General features: G+C 61.8%; 8 protein-coding genes across 8 annotated transcripts; 4 read left to right on the plus strand and 4 right to left on the minus strand.

The window, feature by feature from the left end:
- Window positions 1–112: 112 nt before the first annotated feature.
- RHTO_01176 (antibiotic biosynthesis monooxygenase domain containing protein) lies at window positions 113–898 on the plus strand (the record flags this gene model as incomplete). The annotated part of the gene is made up of 4 exons (XM_016414859.1): window positions 113–128; window positions 407–547; window positions 655–718; window positions 829–898. The coding sequence occupies 4 exons, from the start codon at window positions 113–115 to the stop codon at window positions 896–898; spliced, it is 291 nt and encodes a 96-aa protein (XP_016273080.1).
- Window positions 899–1,049: 151 nt separating this feature from the next.
- On the minus strand, window positions 1,050–2,309 carry RHTO_01177 (BTB/POZ-like domain containing protein; the record flags this gene model as incomplete). The annotated part of the gene is made up of 2 exons (XM_016414860.1): window positions 1,050–1,822; window positions 1,880–2,309. 2 exons carry the CDS (start codon window positions 2,307–2,309, stop codon window positions 1,050–1,052), a joined length of 1,203 nt encoding a protein of 400 aa, XP_016273081.1.
- A 266-nt stretch (window positions 2,310–2,575) lies between these two features.
- Window positions 2,576–7,181, minus strand: RHTO_01178 (ribosome control protein 1 domain containing protein; the record flags this gene model as incomplete). The annotated part of the gene is made up of 18 exons (XM_016414861.1): window positions 2,576–2,832; window positions 2,886–2,961; window positions 3,016–3,063; window positions 3,121–3,207; window positions 3,264–3,584; window positions 3,642–3,736; window positions 3,796–4,119; window positions 4,175–4,442; window positions 4,504–4,737; window positions 4,797–4,913; window positions 4,972–5,036; window positions 5,096–5,162; window positions 5,218–5,395; window positions 5,465–5,620; window positions 5,675–6,158; window positions 6,216–6,475; window positions 6,528–6,841; window positions 6,897–7,181. 18 exons carry the CDS (start codon window positions 7,179–7,181, stop codon window positions 2,576–2,578), a joined length of 3,636 nt encoding a protein of 1,211 aa, XP_016273082.1.
- A 241-nt stretch (window positions 7,182–7,422) lies between these two features.
- On the plus strand, window positions 7,423–9,759 carry RHTO_01179 (uncharacterized protein; the record flags this gene model as incomplete). The annotated part of the gene is made up of 6 exons (XM_016414862.1): window positions 7,423–7,639; window positions 7,703–8,497; window positions 9,064–9,264; window positions 9,341–9,385; window positions 9,439–9,606; window positions 9,662–9,759. 6 exons carry the CDS (start codon window positions 7,423–7,425, stop codon window positions 9,757–9,759), a joined length of 1,524 nt encoding a protein of 507 aa, XP_016273083.1.
- Window positions 9,760–9,987: 228 nt separating this feature from the next.
- On the minus strand, window positions 9,988–11,867 carry RHTO_01180 (CCCH finger DNA binding protein; the record flags this gene model as incomplete). Its single annotated transcript, XM_016414863.1, has 3 exons — window positions 9,988–11,457; window positions 11,511–11,679; window positions 11,737–11,867. The coding sequence occupies 3 exons, from the start codon at window positions 11,865–11,867 to the stop codon at window positions 9,988–9,990; spliced, it is 1,770 nt and encodes a 589-aa protein (XP_016273084.1).
- Window positions 11,868–12,312: 445 nt separating this feature from the next.
- Window positions 12,313–13,027, minus strand: RHTO_01181 (Peptidyl-prolyl cis-trans isomerase, FKBP-type; the record flags this gene model as incomplete). The annotated part of the gene is made up of 4 exons (XM_016414864.1): window positions 12,313–12,383; window positions 12,498–12,626; window positions 12,689–12,826; window positions 12,886–13,027. The coding sequence occupies 4 exons, from the start codon at window positions 13,025–13,027 to the stop codon at window positions 12,313–12,315; spliced, it is 480 nt and encodes a 159-aa protein (XP_016273085.1).
- A 1,847-nt stretch (window positions 13,028–14,874) lies between these two features.
- Window positions 14,875–15,673, plus strand: RHTO_01182 (uncharacterized protein; the record flags this gene model as incomplete). Its single annotated transcript, XM_016414865.1, has 6 exons — window positions 14,875–14,888; window positions 14,968–15,012; window positions 15,187–15,197; window positions 15,259–15,297; window positions 15,364–15,472; window positions 15,541–15,673. The coding sequence occupies 6 exons, from the start codon at window positions 14,875–14,877 to the stop codon at window positions 15,671–15,673; spliced, it is 351 nt and encodes a 116-aa protein (XP_016273086.1).
- Window positions 15,674–16,147: 474 nt separating this feature from the next.
- RHTO_01183 (argonaute) lies at window positions 16,148–19,745 on the plus strand (the record flags this gene model as incomplete). The annotated part of the gene is made up of 13 exons (XM_016414866.1): window positions 16,148–16,434; window positions 16,497–16,578; window positions 16,644–16,862; window positions 16,927–17,777; window positions 17,842–17,910; window positions 17,967–18,271; window positions 18,335–18,479; window positions 18,545–18,903; window positions 18,960–19,018; window positions 19,074–19,277; window positions 19,339–19,456; window positions 19,511–19,601; window positions 19,658–19,745. The coding sequence occupies 13 exons, from the start codon at window positions 16,148–16,150 to the stop codon at window positions 19,743–19,745; spliced, it is 2,877 nt and encodes a 958-aa protein (XP_016273087.1).
- Between the last annotated feature and the right edge of the window lie 141 nt (window positions 19,746–19,886).

The raw sequence follows: 19,886 nt of genomic DNA on the forward strand, positions 1-19,886 counted from the left end.
GCCAAAGCGGCGCCCCATCGACTCGGCTGCCTTGATCGACAAACGCTCACTGCTCTCGCTCGCTCTGGCTTGCGCTCTTGACACTCACTGACACTCGAAACGACAACACAAGATGGTCTACACCCTCGGTGCGCCTGCCCCGGACACGCAGCGATGACGCGAACGACTTGCGCTCTTCGTGAGCTGATCGTGCTGATGCCGTCCTCTCCTTGCTCTTGCTCCTGTTCTGCGGGCACTGCTCGTCGCTGTAACTCCCGTGCCTGCCTTTCGCCTCCTCGTCTCGACCGACGACCTCACCTGGCGACTTTCTTCTCCTCCTGCAACCGACTTCTCCTCCTCATCGCCCTTCCTGCAATTCCACAATCCACCATACCCACCCACTCGTCTTCTCTTCCCCACCCACCAGTCTGCAACGTCCACGTCAAGCCCGCGCACATCAGCGACATGCAATCCGAACTCCGCAGGGCGCGCGAGATCTACGAGAAGGACTCGGAGACGATCGGGTGGCATGTCATGCAGCATGAGAAGGAGCCGAGCAGGTTTTGCAGTGAGTCGCGTAATTGAGTGGTCGGTGGATGGAACGCACAAGGGAGGGAGGGCGGACAAGAACGGTGAGCGGTTGGACGGCTGATCCAACGCTTTACGTCCGCACAGTCGTCGAGCGGTTCATGCACGAAGGCTCGTCGCAGCAAGAACACCTCTCGAACCCATACTGGAAGTGTGTCGTCTCGTTCCTCCCAAGCATCCCGTCTCTCCAACCTGTCCTCTCTTCCGCATCCTCCGGCCTTCAGACCAATCCGCAGGAGTTGACTTGCGTCCTCGCCGCAGGGAGTTCAACCCGACTGTTGAGCCGTGGCTCGAGAAGCCCATCGAGATCCTCCGCTTCAACGAGTTGTAGACTCGCGACACACGACTGAAAAACGCATCGATGCGACGCTCTGCCCTCTCCGTTACCTGTTCCACTCCGCTGCGAGCGAGCAAGCGGATGTGCCCCGACGTCGAGTGACAGAAGCCTGAGAAGGCCCGTCTCGTTCCAGCTCTCTCAAGCGCTACTTCTTCCCCTTCTGCGTCAGTCTCCTCGCCAGCACAATCCCCGTCTGCGCCGCCCCAACCGGCAGCTCCTCCCTCCCCGCCCTCTCCTCCATCTCCCTCAACGAACTCGACTCGACCACCTCGGCCCAATGCTCGACTACGTAGTCAAGCACGACGTCTCGCACGGCTGGGTAGGTCGTGACGGTGGAGGAGTAGAGCTCGTAGGCTGCCTTCGAGGGGGTGAGTTGCGTGCGGAGGTTGTCGAGTGCGAGGGAGGAGAGCGAAGTGAGCGAGAGGAGGTGCGCGAGGCGATAGACGGATTTGGGTGAGGAAGGGAGCGGGAGGGCAGGATCGCTTTGCAGGGCTTTGAGGGGGGTAAGGCGGGTGGACGCAGGCGCTCCCTTGAACGACGACGAGAGTGGCGCGAAGGCGATGTAGCGCGACCTGAGCCAGACGAGGACGTTGGCGTAGGTCGTGTAGCTCGTGTCAGTGATCTTGACTAGCTTGAAGGGGACGTTGGGCAGCGCTTCAAAGCGGGCAGGAGGCAGGCTCGCGTCCGTCTCGTCGTCGGAATCCTCGCTGGAAGAGGTCTCGTCGCTTTTCGCGCTGGTGAGAACGCTCTTCAAGGTCTCGAAGGAGTCTGTCGTCGAGTTCTCGGCAAAGTCGGAAGAAAAGAGCGTCTTGAAGTAAGGCGAAGCGGCCGAAAGAGACTGCTCACTCGCCCAAAGAACCTTTTGAGTGCGTGGGAAGACGAGAGCGACATCGTGAGGGACTTGGCGGCTCATATACACTGCGCGCGAGACAGCGATGTGTCAGCGGCAGTCAAGAGCAGCACGGGAAGACTCACTTGCGCTCGAAACCGCGTTAAGCTGTCGCTCCTCATGGAGCATTGGCTCGAGCGTTGGACCCGCTGGCGGGGCGAGACTGAGAGAGATCTCGATGTGCACCTTCGAAGGCGATCCATCCTTGTCTTTTGAGCTGTAGAAAGCGCCTTGAGGAGTAGAAGGGAAGGTACTGGCGAGGAGGGTGAAGTCCATGATTCCTTTGTTGCCTGCGCGTACCAGGATTCGTCCGCCGGAGATTCGCATTGGCACCGAGTCCCACCATCGCAGGGCGTAGCGGTAAACTTCGCGGTCATAGGTGAACTGGAAGCGGAGGGGAAAGTCCGGCGATTCGACTTGGTGAGGCGTCGTCTTGGTAGCGGCGCTGCCGTACGAAAGGCGTCTATCGGGCCACTGAAGTGTGACATCCCGCGAAAGCGTGAGCGTCGAAGGCATGGCGCTAGAGCGTGATGCGAGCGAGCGAGGTGAAGTGAAGGAGATCAAGCGAAGAGAGGAGCGTGCACGGCGTGAGCTGGGGGTCCGTGACGAACCGAAGTGTTGCCTGCTGGTTGAAAGGTCTGCACACGACGCACAAGCGCATCGACCGAAGGAGCGCAAAACGGAAGGCGCTGAACCGGGAGCGCACAGAAACGACGGCTCTCTTCGCATCGTCGGGTCAGCTGGCTGCCGTTCGCGAAGTCGAGAGCGCTTTCCTACTCGCCCTACACCATCCTGCTCCTCCCACCGCCCTCAGCACCGCTAGGCATCCCCCTCTCTTCCAACCCTCCGACGCCGAGTCCTCCCAGTCGACCAGTCGGCGGTACCGCCCTTTCTTCGCTTCTTCGACCCTGCGAGGAGGCCGAGAAGGACAGGCGAGTTGGCGGCGAAGATGAGAGGGCGAGGGCGCGGCGGAAGTCGTCCGTTTCTGGCGGCTCGTAGCCAGTGACGGCGGGCAAGTAGTCGGACGGCAAGGCGTTGCCTGCGAGAAGCGACATGAGCGATTACTCAGGCAGGACGCGGGCTGGTACTCACTTTCTTGCAGAGCCGTTCGCAGAATGGCGCCGGTGCGGTCGAGCGAGTACAGGAAGCGTAGCAGTTCTCGGCAGAGCTGCACAAGCATGTGTCAGTTGGTGTGAGGGCAGTCAGTGTCTGCGTAGCGCACCGTCCATTCGCCTGCGTCCATCGCCGTCTTGAGTAGCCGCACCGTATCCTGCGCGAGAGAGTCGGTCAATCGTCAGGGGGGATGAGAAGCGGGCGAGGAACTCACCTTGCTACTCTGCTCGAGGGGCTCGAGGTTGTGCAGGACGAGAAGGTAGGACGCCGCGACCTTGAGAAAGCCGGAAGTGATACATTTCTGCGAGCGAAGGTTGGGTCAGCGAGCGAGCTCTCGCAGGCGTTCCGCCAACTTACCTCAAACAAGTCGCGAGGCTTGCCGACGATATCGAAGAGGAACTCCCACCGCGTGACCTCCGTCTTTCGCGCGCAGTTGACGACGACTTGCAGGCATTCATCGAAGTGGTCGAGGAAATCGATAACGCGCGGCAGAACGAGCGAGTTCGACTGCGTGTCCTTCTGCGCATCGGCTTCGTCCTCTAGCACGTCGTGCAGGAGGATCTCCAGTGCGTGTGCGAAGTAGACGAGGTGCTGGTAGAAGGAGGCGAAAAGAACCGCTTCCCGTGGTTGGGAGCGGTCGAGGTGGAAGCGGAGGATGTGGTGAATGAAGAGGTGGGTCTGCGAAGAAAGCGTCAGATATAGCGCAAGACCGAAGGAAGAGATGCGCGCGCGCACAGTGGTGATGATGCGGAAGATGGCAAAGTCGAGCGATCTTCGCAGGGACGTCTCCTGGTCGACGCCGACGATGATGCCCTTGTCCATGAGGACGGCTGCGTGCGAGAAGAGGTCAGTACGAGCTTGTACCCAGAGATATGTCGCAGCGGCGCACCCAGCGGGTAAAAGTCGAGCGAGATCCCGACGCTCTCCTTGACCGTCTCGTATGCATCTCTCCGCGCATCGACCCGCACCTTCTCGATCGTCAGCGCATCGAGCCAAATGCGGATCTTGTGACCATCCCACGCCCACAGCGAGTTCTCGAGAGTTCCGATGCCGCTCAGGTGCGTCCAGTAGAACTCGACCTGGTCGGCGAGGATCTGCAGGTCGTACTTGACTTCCTCGGAAGCGGCTCGGCGAGGTCGCAGGAGGACGAGGCGACCGGAGATCAGGAAAATGATGGTCGCGACGTTGAGGTCGTCTGCGGGATCTCCGAAGCCTGCGAGACGAGTACCGGTCAGTTTCGATTTGCAAGGGCGGCTCGCGCGACGCACGCTGTTGTGACTTAGGAACGAGCCAGCTCAAGCCCCTGACCTTCCTCGGATCGGCAACGACGCCTTCGAACCCGATGCTGCCGCAGACTCGCAGTCTCGGCGTCGAGCCTCGCACATGTCGGATGAGGAAGTGGTGGAAGGTATTGTCGGCGGTGTAGACAAGGAGGGAGGAGTCGAAGACGGAGAGGACGAGCGGTTCGGAGTCGAGAGGGACGATCTCGAGCGAGTCGGCAAGGGTGAGAGGCTTGTCGCGTGAGAAGAGGCGAAGCTGCGCGACAGATGGGTAGGGCGATCAGCTCGCAATCTGCGGAGATCGATGAAGGACGCACTTGATATTGCCCACCCTCGAGACAGCCAACGATGAGAACGTTCCCCCACCAAGCCATGCCGCCAACAATCTTGATTGCCTCTTCTTCCTTCTCCATCTCGAACAGCTTCCACCGACCGCTCAACGCATTGTAGTGCGTCAAGCCTCGCTGACCGGCAACGGCGATGAGGCGAGCATCGGAGGAGATGACAGCGTAGCGGATCGGGTACTGCGTAGCGATGTAGGGCGCCGGGATCTGCAGGCGAAAAAGGTTCGTCCTCACGAGCTCTGCAGACGAGGGGCAGAAAGACGCACTTTGATGTGCTGCCAGACGTCCGACTCCGGGTTGATGACGCTCATGTCCGGCTGATCTGCTCCTCGGTACACGAGCACTCGGTCGTCCATCTGCAGGAAGGCATTCTTCGTGTTGTCCTGCAGGCTGGGAATGTCAGCTCCAGCAAGTTAATCCAGTCAGACAGGACAGGCGAACCGGAGTATGCGCAGCCGTAACCGCGCTCTTGGCGAAAGGAACGACGAAGAGCTGCTCGTCGTGCGCTAGATGGAGGTGGAGGTGAGCATGCGTCGCGAAGAAGCAAGGAGGGTAAGAGACGCACGTTTCCGCTTCGGGTGAACTGGTGGCGGGCAGAGGACGAAGAGTTCGGTGTTGCCGGGACTCCAGAACTGCTCAGAATGTTCGTCAGTTCGCGATCATGGTCGTGGCAGAACGGTGACGCACAAGAGCCCGGACACCCATCATGAACCCATCCTCGAAGCTATCGCTCTTCTCGCCTTCGACGCCGTACCCTCCGCCGTCGAGGGAGCCAGCGACGCTCCACGAGCCCAGTCGGCCATAGACCGACCAGACAGACCACCCAAGCGACCAACCGCACGCAAGCCCGTAACCATCGGAAGTCCTGCGGCAGGCGGGGTCGTCAGCGAAAGAAGGGGCGGACAGGAAGGAACCGAGTAACCATGCAAGACACTGGACGCGACCGGTCGCTAATGCACTAGCAGTCGTGTTGAGCGAGTCGCGAAGAGAGGATGTGTGCGAGAGGGTCGGGACGGAAAATCGGTCGCTGCGTTTCGATCGCCGAACTTGACCGGGCGGGGGCTCGAGCGAGTAAACCGCGATGGTGCCGCTGCGGAGCACATGTCAGCAAGCTAAACTCGAGCACGAGCATGGCGGAACGCACTCTTCGCAGCCAACGGTGACCAGGCCCATCTGCTCGTTCAAATCCACCGCACTCGCGCCTTTCCCTTTATCCAGCTCCTTCTCCTGTGCTGCGACCCATTCCTCACTGCCTCGCTCGCCAGGAGCAGCCGGATGAAAGCAGAGGCCTGTCCACGTCCAGCGATTTGCGGCGAGGTTGGGTCCGCTTTCGTCGGTCGGCGAGAGAGGCGAAAGTAGGGAAGCGGTCGATGCGCCTGCCGGCGTATACAAAGGGGTGGCAGCGTCGTGTGAAGGGGCTGGAGGTGCCCATCGGACGATGTAGGCGCGACCGTCCGAGGTTGTCATGATGAAGGTCGTGGCGTGTCGAGGCGTGGCGGGTGGATGAAGCGAGTATGACGAAAGCGAGGCATAGGATGACTGACGAGAGAGGGTGCGGTAAGGCGGAAGTGGCGCGGCGTTTGAGGCGGATGAAGAGTCGGACAGCGGGGTCAGGGTGGAGATGCTGACTGAGAAGCGGAGGATGTCAGCAATAGGCAGCGGAATGCCAGGAACTACGAGCGCACCATCTTTTCTGTCTCGTCCGACGAGCCAGTCCCACTCGTCGAGGACGACCGCTTCAGACTCGCCTTCACCCGCCAGTCCCGCGGGCAGGCTGTCCCAACCTGAGCCTCTTCGCTGAACTGGAGGTGGTGCTGGTCGACCGAAGGTAGGGAGGCGCGACGTCGAAGCTGATGCTTCGGATGAGATGTTCGGAAAGGGGATGACGCGGAGAGAGGGCGGGTCTTGAACAGCGACGAGGAGGTCGGAGGGCGTGACGCAGACGCTGTGATGTGCAAGTCAGCCCTGCTCCTGGAAGCTTCCGAAACTACACTCACCAGCCCACGCCGTCGCCAATAGCCATTCCTCGCTCGCCTTCGCCGCGCAACACGATGCCCTCGAGCGCTTGTCCTTCGCCCGGTCCCTTCGGCCACGCCTGCGCCGCCTTTTCTCCGCCAGGCAGGACATAGACGTCGTTTGCTCCCTTTCTGTTGGGATTCGTGACGACCGGCGAAAATGAGTAGAGCAGGTGGTGGCCTGAGGAAGTCGTGACAACGAGGCGAGAGGGACCGTGGAAGTGAACGGCGGCGTTCGAGCCGTGCGTCCGCAGCGAGATGGGCGTTCGGCGCAGCTTTGCGAGCACGACCTTGGGCTGTTGCATGACATCAGCTTGCGCAAAGAGCACGGGAAAGCGGGAGGAAACGCACGCGGATGCTCCAGACGCTCACTTCCTCCCGCCCGAGTGCAACCCAGAGCGTCTGCGGGCTCGCTCCCGCATTCTCGCCATCTCCGACTTCCGGTCCACGAACGATGCTGAGGATCTCCTCGCCCTCTTCCTCCTGCACGCCTCCAAGCGAGTCCTTGAACTTGCCCTTTGAAGGGCGGCCTGGCGTCTTGTAGACCGATGTCTTCGCTGATGGCGACGGTCCGACGGGTACTTCAGACGTCGATATGGACAGCCGCGTCGTCGGCAGAGGCGAGGGGAAGTACATCGCTGTCTGGAGAGATGAGGCGTGGTGAGTGGGGGTGAGTGAGCGGACGAGGCGCGCTACGCACCGGTGGACGGGCACTGTTAGCCCCAATGACCACTACAGAGCACAAATCGAGCCTAGCGAGTCCAATCCAGCGATGACAGCGGGGAGTAACGAGCGAACCGCGAACCCCCTTGCCTCGACCGTCCTTGGGAGAAGGACACCTGCTCACTTCGCTCTGACGGCTTGTTCGTGACTTGAGATGCCTACAACACACCTATGCACACCATACGGGCCAACCGATCACCCTCCCACGCCTGCGAGGTGGAAGAAGCGACCCCGTCTCGCCCTTCAGTCAACCTCGGCCGTCAACTCGCTCGCAGCGCCAGGCAGGGGTGCTGAGGACGTCAAGGGGAAGGGAAAGGCTGCTGAGGGCGCTGTATTGGCCGCTAAGGGCGCTCGACCGTGGAAAGAAGCGGGTACGCTCCCTCTTCCGCTCAATACCCTCCCTCTCGAGTTTAACAAGCGCGTTTTGTGCGCAGATGCTCTCCTGCAGCAGTCTTTCAGTATCTACAGGACCACCGGATTGCACTCCCTACCGCTCGCCTCGTCGTCGACCTCGTCCTCCCAATTCTCCTCGTTCGCACAATCCCTCCAAGCCTACATCTCGCAGCAACTAGCTCTCGAGGCAACGGGAAGCTCTCGCACTGGCCGAAGGATCAAGCGCACCAAGCGAGTCGAGGCGGGCTATGTCGACGTCCCGCTCCTCGGCAAGGACGGTGCAAGACCGGTCATGGTCGAGATCGAGCTGGGCGAAGGCAGCGACAACTGCCCATCGACGAGCAAGAGCAGAAGCGCCAGGACTCAGCGCACGTCGACCTTCGTCTTCCTTCCGCACGCGACCAGCAACTCGTTCTCCCTCCTGCTCGTCAAGTCCGCTGTTCCTGCCGCCGTCCACCTCTTCTCGACCTTCCTCTCGACCCGCTTCGATGCCCTCATTCATCCCTTCCGCATTCCTCCGCCTCGTATGCTCGACCTCCTCCAGGCGCTCGTCCTCCATCGCGATCGTTCGCTGGCAGAGACAGCCTCGACAGACGAGACCGCCCTCGCAACAAACATGACCTTTGCCTTCCCTCCCAACATTGCCAGAGAGGGCCTCTCCACCATGACGCTCACCCTCCCACCCGCCATCCTCCCATCACTCACCGCCGACTCGTCCTCCTCCTTCGTCTCCGGCCTCACCGCTCATATGATCCAGACAACCTCGATCCCGCTTTCGTCTCTCTTCCTCGTACGACTCGGTGCGGGACGCGGGACTTTCATCCATTCGGGTCAGGGTGCGGGCGAAGGCGGCGCGAAAGTCAAGTTCTTCCGGGGAGCGGAAGAGGGAGGCGAGATCAGGCGGGTCTTGGAGGAGCTAGTGCGAGCGGCGGAGGCTACGAGAAGGGCCAGTAGCGGTTCTGTGTGAGCTGGGTGGTATTTCGTGCTGTATCTATCGTGTTGTTGCCGCTTCGTTGACGCCTTGGGAAGGTCCCGCCTGTCCTCGACTTTCTCGCTCGTCTCGTCGCGTGGGCTGACATCTAGCAGCGTAGAGGCCATCGCAAGTGCTGAGATGCCCCTGGACTCAACCGGCGGGGTGAGAAGAGCTGCGAGACCAAGCGATGTCCCGCTGCTGCCTCTCTCCCTCGCTCTTCTCCCTCACCTGCTCTGTCTCCTCCGGCCAGAGCTACAGCAGCGCCAGGGTTTCTCGACGGTCATGTTCAGCCTCGCCCCCCTCGCCGCCTACCTGCTCGCGCTCGTCCTCGCTGTCTTCGCCTCGCCTATTGTAATCGGCGAGTCCCGCTTCCTCCCGTCTCGCCCGCCCTTGAGACAGTTTTGACTGACCTTTACGAGTCGCTCGCAGTCCCTCCTGGCGGTCCGGCGCCGTTCCTCCGCCCCGCTTCGCCGTTCGACCCGCTTCCCTCCACCGACTCGCCCTCCATTCTCCCCGCTAGTCCCTACTCGACAGACGCGGAGGGCAAGATCCACTTTGATAGCAGGAGGTGGAAGCTTCAGCGCGAGGGCCAGAAGCAGGTCTGCATGCGGGACGTGTACGGTGCTTCAGGTGCGTCCCCTTCTCTCGCTTCAGGCGCCCGTGTTTGACGGCGGCGTAGCGCTGATTGCGTGCGTGGATCTCACAGCCGGCTTCGACTTTGCCCTCAAGAACAAGGCTCTCGTCAAGACTCGTTCGTCCCCCTTGGCCTCCTGCTCTCGGCTATCCTGACGCTTGCCTTCGCAGCCGAAGGAGCTCACGTCTCAATCTCTGAATCATTCAAGCTCGACTACGATACGACTCGCGTCTTCTACATAGAGGCGTGTCTCCCGTACGGCATAAAGGGCTGGCTCGGTCAAAATGGAGGCGGGTTTGGGTTTGACCTTGGTTCCAGGGATAATACAACGGTCAAGAGTACGTTCCAAGCGCCTCACGACGTTGCTTCTGCGCTGACGAAGCCCGCCCGCAGTCACGGAAGACAGGAAGGTTCAGTCGTCGTCGGCCAAGTCTCCCTCTGCGGCTCAGGCGGAAAAAAAAGCTGAAGATTCCGCCAACCTCATCCTGTAGTACTCGCCTGTGTTCTCTCTTCGCTTTCTTACGTGCCAGGGACACTCTCTTTGTTTAGATGAGGGCGAGGAGACGAGAGAACCGCTGGACTAAGATTGCCAGAGGATGGCGACGACAACAAGGATGAGCGGTGCGGAGCGAGGATGAAGGTGACCTGTGAGAGCAACCCACGTCAGCATCCTCGAAGGAAGCCAAAGACCGTCAGACTGCACTCACAGGCGCTCCCGGCTATCGCACCTCGACCGGCGGCGCATTGACCGGGATCATTCCCCAAGTGAACCTCTCCGCCTTCCATAGCGCCATCTCCTCGTTTGATCGCTCCTTCTTCTCGTCGAGTGCGGCGTACGGGTCCTTCGTCGCGTTCGGAGCAGCTGGCGCAGCGGCTGGCTGGGAGAAAGCGCCGAAGGTGGATTGGCCGAAGGCTGACGGTGCTGACGGGGCCGAGGAAGCTGCTGGCGCGCTCAGGGCGCTGCCGAATGCACCGAAACCGCCAGATCCGAAAGCGCCCGCGGCGGGCGTTGTTGTCGCAGACGTCGCCGTATTGGCCGCTCCGAAAGGCGAAGTAGCGGCAGGAGCAGCCGGCTTCGCAGCCCCAAACGCGCCGAACCCTCCGCCTGCTGTCCCTCCACCACCGAACGCGCTTCCCGCCGTTCCTCCCGAGCCAAAGGCGCTCGCTCTTGTCGTTCCGCTCGCTCCGAACGACGATGCGCCCGTCGTTGTTCCACCTGCGCCGAACGCGCTCGTCGAAGGCGCAGCCCCGCCCGAGCCGAACGCGCTCTGTCCGAAAGCTGGCGTAGTCGTCGCGGGCGCAGACGTGCCTCCCGCAGCGAACGCCCCGAAGCCTCCCCCTCCTGCAGCAGGCGCCGTGCTCGCTGATTTTGGCGCCGAACCGAACGCGCCGAATGCTGAGCCGCTAGCGGGTGTTGTCGAGCTGGCGGCGGCGCCAAAGCCAGACTGGCCGAATGCTGAACCGGTTGCTGCGGGTTGACCGAATGCTGATGTGCTGCCAAAGCTGGACGAGCCGAATGCTGGAGTCGTAGATGAGCCGAAGGCAGGCGCACCGAACCCTGAGGCAGGCGTCGTCGTCGAGGTCGTTCCGCCTGAGCCGAACGCAGACGAGCCGAACGCAGGCTTCGGGGCATTCCCTCCTGCGCCAATTGCTGAACTGCCGAACGCGCTCGTCCCCGTCGTACCGCTCCCTCCTGCTCCGCCGGCAAACGCTCCGAAACCGCCTCCCGCCCCGCTTGTCGTGGTTGCTGCGCCGAAACCCGTCGCAGGCTTGAACCCTGATGCACCTCCGCTACCGAAAGCAGACCCTCCCGCCGGTGCGCTCCCGCTCGAGCCAAACGCGGTGGTCGATCCGAAGGCAGACGGCTTGTTCGCTGCCTGGCCAAATGCGCCAAACGCGCTGCTCGACGATGCAGGAGTGCCGAATGGAGTTGTCGAAGCCGCACCGCCGAACGCAGAGGGTGCAGCTGGTGTCGCGGGAGCCGCACCGAAAGCACCGAAACCTGTTCGTTGAGGTGTAGCCGCTGCAGGACTGCCGAAGGGGGTTGCCGGCGCAGGGGTAGAAGATGTCGACGCATCGGCGTTGGCAGAAGACGAGGATTGGGTGATGGCGAACTGGTAGGCTTGGTCGAGGTTCGACAAGATGTTTTGGACGGCAGCTTCCGCCTTCTGCGCGAGGTCTTGCTCGGGCTGCGGGAGAAGTACTGTCAGACCGATTCGGTCTCGAGGAAGCGAGTACGCACGTAGAGAGACGGGTTGTTCTGGCTTCGCGCCGCGTAGAACTGGACGCGCAGCTCCTCCGGGCTGACATCGAGCCCCTTGACAACGCTCGCCTCTCCCTTGCCCGGTCCGTACGACGAGAGCACATATCGCGGTCGTTCGGTCGTCAAGTCGGTCTTGATGCTGTCTCGGCTGTTGCGTGGCGAAGGTCAGGTCTGCTGCAAGAGTCGCGCGGCGGAGGAGGCTCACCTGAAGGAAGCGCCCGCTGGATTCGGGTTGCCCTTCGTGGGGATGTTGCCATGCGAGTTTCGACAGTCTGCACCAAATTGGCAGCGCCCTTGCTGGAAGAAGCGGCAGACTGGCGGAGCGTTCGAGGACATGGCGAAGCGCGGTCGGGTGGAGCTGCACAGGTCACTGGGAGTCAGCGCGCGCTCGAGGAAGCCTCGAGTAGCACAAGGAAGCGTACCGGGCTCACTGCACGAGCGCTGGCACCTTCTGTACCGAGTTGTGGACGATGTCAACCTGGAACTGATGAAGTGGGCGAGGCGGGTAGACAACGACGGCGGGCGCTGCAGCGTGTGCGGTTGCGGTAGAGGGAGTCCAAAGCTAGCGTGCAGCTTGTCGACAAGCTTCGGCGAGATGAGCGAGTGTTGCGGTCGAGGTCAAAGTCGTGAAGGACCCCCTCTCTCAAGCGGTACTCCGCCAGTTCTCTCCTTACTGCTCAGGATGCTCTCAAACTACATCGACTCGTCAAGAGTCGGCTCAAGACTTGCGGGAGAGAAGTAAGATTGCGGGAAGCGAGTTGTGAACGAATCTCCAGCTCGTCTACAGCTCCTCCTTGCCCGGCTTGCGGTTCTTGATGTCGAGCAGCTCGACGTCGAAGACCAATGTAGCGCCTGTGCATGCAAACGCGTCAGTCAATCATGCAGAGGACGGAGAGAACGGCGAGGCGAAGGCGCGAGGGGCGGAGACGCCTCGAAAAGGCGGGCCAAGTACAGAGAGCAACGCACCGCCGGGAATGGGGCCAACTCCTCGCGAGCCGTAGCCAAGCTCGGGAGGGATGGTGAGCGTACGCTTCTCGCCCGGACACATGTCGAGGAGGCCATTGTCCCAACCCTTGATGACCATGCCTTTGCCGACTGCCCTTGAAGTGCGCGGGTCAGCACGCTGAAGAGAGTATGAAGGGAGCCCCTTTACGCACGCGTGAAGACGAACGGCTGTCCCCTCTTCCTCGAACTGTCGAACTCCTTGCCAGAGTCGAGGCGGCCGTCATAGTGCATAGACAGCGAGTCTCCCTTCTGCGACTTGATGTAGCACGGCGTGGGCTTGTACGTCGTGTCTGTGCGAGCATCTCGTCAGTCTTTAGGTGTTCATCGCGATGAGGTGGGGCAGACGAACCAATCTTCAAGCCAGCGGTCGACTCGGGGACAGACTGTGCTGCCGCGCCCATCGCCGAGTACGACGAGAAGCCTAGAAGAGCTACGCCAACGGAGAGCATGGCGAGCCAGGTTCGGTTGGAGATGCGGTGACGAGCTGCCATCGTGGGAGGTGCAGAGGGGAGAGGGCGGCGAGATCTGGTGTGCGCGTGTGCAGGAAGGTGTGAGGTCAGAGAGCCGACGGATTGCGAGCTAAGAAGCTTGGGCAGGCGTGAAGAGAGGGAGGAAGGGCAGAGGGACTAGGAGGAGGAGCGGGTCGGCGACAATGGTTGGAAAATGGTCGATGATTGGGCTTACGAGCGCACGGGGCTCACTTGCACGCAAGAAGGAACAAGCTGAATAGAAAGGGCGAGAGTGACGGAGGAGAAGTCGCCAGACGAGGAGCGAAAGCTGCGTTCCAACGAACAATGCACGACAAAGAGCTACGACGGAGAGAAAGGAGGATCCCGCACCGCGGTTGGAACGGGCGGCACATGTGAGAAGAGGGGGAGGAAGGGAGAAGCGAAAGCAGTGAGGAGAGACGACTGTCGAGGAAAGGTTCGACCCGAATGTTGCGCGATAACTCCCGCTTTTCGCGTCGATAGCTCCCGCTTGTGACGTCGACATGACGTACTCGCCCGAGGCGTCGTAGCCGCGCTGAGCGAGGCCTGTGCGAGGATGAGGGATGGTCAGCGAGAGTAAAGCGAGAAGAAAAGCGACACTCGAACGCCTCGTTGCGGTTCTTGCTGTCCTTGTTGAAGCCTGCGCAGACGATAGAAGGTCAGCTGAACTTGGACAGCGCGCGTTGAGCGAGAGGGAGCACACTAGTCTGGTCGTAACCGTCCTTGCCGAGGCCCTTCGCGTCCCGGACTGTTCAAAGCGAAAGCGGAGGGTCAGGCATTGCTTCCAGAGCTCGAGGAGTGAGAACGGGACGCACTACACCTGTCGCGAGCATCAGATCCCATCCCGTTCGAGTCGAAGAACGAGCCGTCCATTCCTTGTCGAGCGACGACTGCTTGTTGTGGTCCGGGGTCGCCTGCGTCGTCTGCTTCGTCAAGTGGACTGCAAACGGGAACCTCCAAGAAGCGCTCGGCGGATGAGCTTGTACGTGCTGCGGGCAGGGCGAGCTTGAGTACGCCTCAAACGGCAACGGGGTGCGAGAAGGCGGGAGGACTGCGGGCGCCGAAGATTCAGGTGTATCGCGAGGCGTGATTATGCACCGTGCGCGCACCCGCATCGCATGTCTGTCCGGTGCGGCAAGAGGAGCGAACACCAGCACAACCGAGCCAGGTCCGAAAGTACCCACTCGGTTTCTGTGAGCACCTCAATAGTAGGTCGAAGCTTCATACAGTAGCAACGTGGCCACGTTCGCACGCAAAGCCCCGGGCGAGGCGCGAGCGAGGGGCAGGTCGAGGGAGAAGGAAGGTGCGTCGAGGTCGAAGCGGGCCGGCCGATCCTGCGTCGGTTGCGTGAGCAGCTGCTCCGAATAAACACACCACTGCAAACTCTTTTCGCCAGCTTCGAGTCCGCCGCAAGCTGCCGGTCGCGAGCCTGTTCGTCCAACTGATGAAGATCGGGAGGAGGAACTGGAGCGAGTCGAGGCGAGCGGGAAGGGCGGGCAGCTCGAAGCTGTGGTTGCTTGGGGAGTATTGGAGCCCTGCAGCGCATCTTCAGACCCTTACAGCGAGTTGATGGATTGTGGTCGTCGCTCAACCTGTGTCGCCCTCCTCGACGATGAGGTTGAGCGGCAACAACGCGCTCGCTTACTGCTAGAGACGCTTACCGCTACTCCAGACACTGCTAGGAATGGCCTGCATCCAATGCCACACGAGCTGGGCGCAGTCGCTTCTCACCGACGTCGCCTGGCCTCTCCTGCTCGCCCTCGTCGCCCTCGTCGCCAACTTCGTCCGTGCGCGTACAACTCGTCAGAAGGCTCGCACGGGGAGTATTGCGAAGGTCGAGTAAGGCGAGCATGCTGCATATACGGTAACGGTGACTTCTCGCCACGAGGCTTGTCGGATCTCGCTCATCTCCCTATGGTTCTGCACGTCCTGTGCAAACGCAGGCAATCCCGAGTAGAATCACACAGTCAGCCTGGTATGTACTCAAGGTATGTAGGAAGCGTTGACGGCCGCGTGACCCCTTTAGACACCTGAGGAACCTAGTGACCATCTTTATTCCCCTCGCAGAGCAGCGCGCTTAGGAGCGGGCTTAACGCTGGCACGAATGCGATCTTTAGCTGCAGGTGGAGGGTGCCGGAGCTGTGCGGCCGCAGCCTCTGAAGGCCAGGCGTTCGTGAGTCTCTGCTTTCCGCTTCTTCGAGAATCGCGCTGACCTCCTCTACATCTCTGCGTAGCCGTGTTCGCGGTCAAGTACGGGGAGGTGGTCCTCTTCGGTGCGTTTACTCGCTATCCCTCGCTCGAGACATCGCTCCCTGTCGGTGAAATCCTCTTGCACGCAGAGCTCGGCGATCAGGTCTCTCACACGACAGCAGCGCACGGATGTGAGCAAGGAGGTTCTGAGGAGGAGTACGAGATGTATGCTTGTTACAGAAGGGCGCGGAGATTGAAGTGAGTCTCCTTCTCCTCTGATTTCTTCGTCTCATGCGAGATAACCTGGGCCGCTTCTCTGCGCGCAGTTTGCGCAGCGTTGATATTCTCGCCAGCAAACGCGGCCTCATCGGTTCGCTGGCTTCCGGCGTCCTTGAAAGCTCAGGCGGTACTCCTACTGATCGAGTTTTTGCGGCGCTGACCCTCCGGCGAGGCTCGTGAGCTGTCTCCAGGGTCGTCGAGTACTCGCACGGTTGGCACGAGCACGCGATGGTCGCGGCGTACGTATTCACCAGGACTTCCTCTGAAGTCTCGCTGCTGCTCTCGCAGCGTCTCTCCGCCATCCTCGCCCGGCGCTGCCCGACTTCTCGACTCGGCGTGCTCTTCTCAACCATCAGGACTCGCATTTGAGCGGACGGACTCGCCGAGACGACGAAGCGAGCGAGTGAAGCGTTCTCGAGGGATTTGACCTTCCTGAATTGCTTTCAGCTTGCGCTTGCGGTGAGCGCAGCCCATCGGAGAGCCTTACGCGCTCATGCGACAACATACAGACGTCGTACGACGCCCGCTTCGCCTCCCCGGAGATGTCAACATGAACGAGACTTTGACATCTTGAGAGGCGGGGAAGCTCTCTCTCTCTCCCCGTTCAATCTTCGCTCCACCTCGCGGACTCGTACTATCGACGCTCCAAACGACATGTACGGTCGCGGTGGACCATCCTATCCGTCCAGGGGACGCGGCGCGGGGTGGAACGGTCGAGGAGGACGAGGAGGACGAGGAGGAGGGGGAGGGCCAGGTCGCGGCGGAGCAGGCGGAGGAGGCTTTGGAGGGCAGCAGCAGGGTGGGGCACCTCGTCAACAGTCTCCGCCGCGGCCCAGCCAGCCACTCACGACGAGGCCCGTCACTGTCGCCGCCAAGCAAGTCACTCTCGGACAGGCAGCTATGCCTGAGCCCCTCACTCGCCCGCACTACATCGTGTCCGAGTGCGTCGGACAGTCTCACTGGAACGTGTTGGGCCGAGCTGACCGGGCAAGCTTGCGCGCAGGCCGGCGAAGTCTATTTTGCTCACGAGCAACTGCTTCGACTTGACCATCTCGGAGAACGACAGCGAGTGGTACAGGTATAAGGTGCGTGCGCTTCGTAATTGCCGACCCCCCTCTCATGCTGACGCTGGAGCAATCGGCGCCCGCAGGTCGACATCACCGCTGACGACCGCACCGACGCCCAAGCAAACGACGGCGCTTCTCGCGGCGCGCCTTCCAAGAGCGTCCTCCGGCTCGTTTGGCAAGAGCTCGAGCGTCGCGAGGCGGCGAAGCCGACGCACTTCGGCGGCATCCGTCCCGCTTTCGATGGCAGGGCGGCGGCCTACACGAAGAGGCCGTTGCCTGACCCCGGCGACGGCGTCATCTGCGTGAGTGATGGACCTTCTTGACGCTGACGCTTTCTATCCTCACTCACGCTTTCACCTCGCGCAGATCTCCGGCATTCCCGCCCCTGACCGTCCTCGCATGACCTTCACGGTGAAAATCTCCGACGTCAACCCTCTCCCCTTCGCCTCGCTCCGCTCCTACTACTCCGGCACCGGCAGCTTCCGCTTCGACCACGTCGCCGAGGCACTCCAGGCGCTCAACACGCTCATTTCGCAAGGCCCGTCCGCCGAGTTCTTCGGCACTCGCACGTCGTTTTTCCCGACCGACTCGGCCGCGCAACGCCTCGGCGGCGGCATCAAGAAGGAGAGCGTCCGCCTCAACGGCTACATCGAGCTCCTCCGCGGCTGGTTCCAGAGCGTCCGCACTTGCGAAAGCGTCAAGGAGCCCGGCCAAGAGGTCGCGAAGCGCGGCCTCCAGGTCACTCTCCACACGACGTCGACGGCCTTTTTCAAGCCCGGCACGATGGTCGACTTCGCCGCCTCCTATTGCGAGACGAATGGTAGGAACGTGCGGAACGGCCTCAAAGCACTCGTCGTCGGTCGCTTGGACGGCCAACTCGTGACCAGGATCAACCGGCTCATCTGCAAGAAGATCGAGGTAACGGTTCGTCGCGGACACGGAGCGCCGCCGCTTAGATTGAGGATCCGCGGGCGAGGCATCCTCGACAAGCGCCCCTGCGACCACCTCTTCATCGCGGACGACGGCGAGACCAACGTCGAGACGTACATGGAGAAGCACTTCGGCGTCCGCCTGCAGTACCCCGACTTCCCCCTCGTCGAGGTCCGCCCCAACATTGTGTACCCTCTCGAGATGCTCTGGATTGACGAGGGGAACAAGTACCTCAAGCGTCTCTCGCCGCTCGAGCAGGGCAGGGCTTCTGACTTCGCGACTCTCCTGTGCGTCGCCTCGCGTTCGAACGTCGAGGACTGGCTGAACTGACCCTCGCGCCCGCCCTCCCAGCCCGCCGCAAAAGCTTGCGGCCATCCTCAGCGTCCGCAGGGACGTCTACCGCACGGTCGTCGAGCCTCAGTGCGTCTTCGTCTCGCCGCTCTCGTAAATCCTTTCGCTGACTTGCCGCTCCGCAGCCTCGCGAGCTTCGGCGTCCAGATCGCCCCGGTGCCGAAGGTGATTCAGGCTCGCATCCTTCCGCCGCCCGCAATCGAGTACAAGGACTCGACCTTCCGCCCGGGCGACAAACGCGAGAAGCAGTGGACGCACGTCGACCCGGCGAACGGCGAGTGGAGGATGAACGTCAGGGGCACTTTCGCCGCCGAGAACTTCATCGCCGGCGCAAGCCTCAGCTCGTTCGTCGTCGTCGTCCCCTCGGAGCGCGACATCCAAGCTGTCGAGACCTGGCTCGACGCCCTCTTCCGCGGCGCCGCCAGCTTCGGTGCGTTCAAACGCTTCCCTCTCGACCCTGACGATCGCTCACCTCTCCTTCGCACGCTTGCAGGCATGGACCTCAAAGATCGCCCCTCGCGGTTCACTCGCGACGTCTTCTTCGTCCGTCGCCCCGGCACCGACCCCGCGCGGACCGTCACTTCTGCGGTCGGGCAGGCGAGGAACTTCTTCGGGAGGACGCCCGACATCATCTTCTGGTGCGTCGTTCAGAACTGGTGGCTTCCCCTGCGACCGCATTGACGCCTGTATTCCACGTTCGCAGGCTTTTCACCGAAGCCAACTCGCCCGACTACAGCGAGTTTAAGCGCTCCGCGACCTGCCAGGGAATCGCCAGTCAAGCCATCCAGCAGTCGAAGCTGCGCACGACGGGCGTGCAGATGATGATGAACTGCGGGATGAAAATCAACGGCAAGCTCGGTGGCATTAATTACCGTCTCGACCGCGACACCGTCGGCGGCTTCCTCCGCGAGAAGACGCCGATGATTTTCGGCGCCGACCTCACCCATGAGCCGGACCAGCCCTCCGTCGCCGTCGTCGTTGCCTCGATGCACGCCGCGAACGTTCGTTATGAGGAGACGATCTCGGTCCAGGGACTTCTCGAGCCGACGCCTGCCGCCGCCTGTACGTCCCTCGAGCTTCCAAGTCGCAGACCTCGCGCTAAAGACCCTCGTTGACAGCCGCGGGTGCCCGACCCAAGAAGCAGGAGATGATCACGAACCTCGAGGAGATGGTCTTGGTGCGTTGACCCGCTCTCGCGACGCTCTCCTCGAACTCAGACTCTGGTCGAACAGTCCCTTCTCCGCCGCCGCGCCCTCTCCCTCTGCGCTCTCCCTCCCGTCTCGATGTTGATGTTCCGCGACGGAGTCTCGGAAGGCGAGTTCGCGACGGTCATCGCCGTCGAAGTCGACGCCTTCCACAAGGCCTTGCGCCGCTTCAAGACCGACGACGAGATGCGCAAGCTCTTTGGCCCAGCGCTCGATGCGTGGAACCCGGAGGTGAGATCACGAGGTTGTTCGGGGCTCATCGCTCACGCTGACGATTGTATGCGTTCGACAGCTCACGGTCATCGCGACGGTCAAGCGTCACCACATCAGGGCTTTCGTCGACGACGGCAGGCAGGTGTCGAACATCCCGCCCGGCACGTTCTTCGACGGCGGCGTCACCGACCCGCGTAGTGCGTGAGCTCCTCGTCTCTCCTCATGCTCGTACTGACGGCTGGGCGCCGCAGGCTTCGATGTTTACGGCGCGGCGCACCGTGCCTTGATCGGGACTACACGCCCTACTCGCTACGTCGTGCTTCACGACGAGCACGGCCTGTCGTGCGTCTGGCTCTCCTCCACCTCCGACAGCTCGCGCTGACGGATCCCACCTGTAGCACCGACGACGTCGAGCAGATCGCCAACTCGCTCTGCCACTCGTACCAGCGTACGAACAAGGCCGTCTCCTTGCCCGCGCCCGTCTAGTGCGTCTAGTCCCTCCGCCATCCTCCTGCTTCAATGCTAATCCTCCCTCTTCCGTTTACCCAGCTACGCCGACCTCATCGCGAAGCGGGTCCGCCCGTGGTTCCTCCCGCACGACGACACGAGGTCCTCGTCCGGCCACAG

Source organism: Rhodotorula toruloides, assembly GCF_000320785.1.
Source record: "Rhodotorula toruloides NP11 unplaced genomic scaffold Scaffold12, whole genome shotgun sequence".
In the NCBI taxonomy this organism is placed as follows: domain Eukaryota; kingdom Fungi; phylum Basidiomycota; class Microbotryomycetes; order Sporidiobolales; family Sporidiobolaceae; genus Rhodotorula; species Rhodotorula toruloides.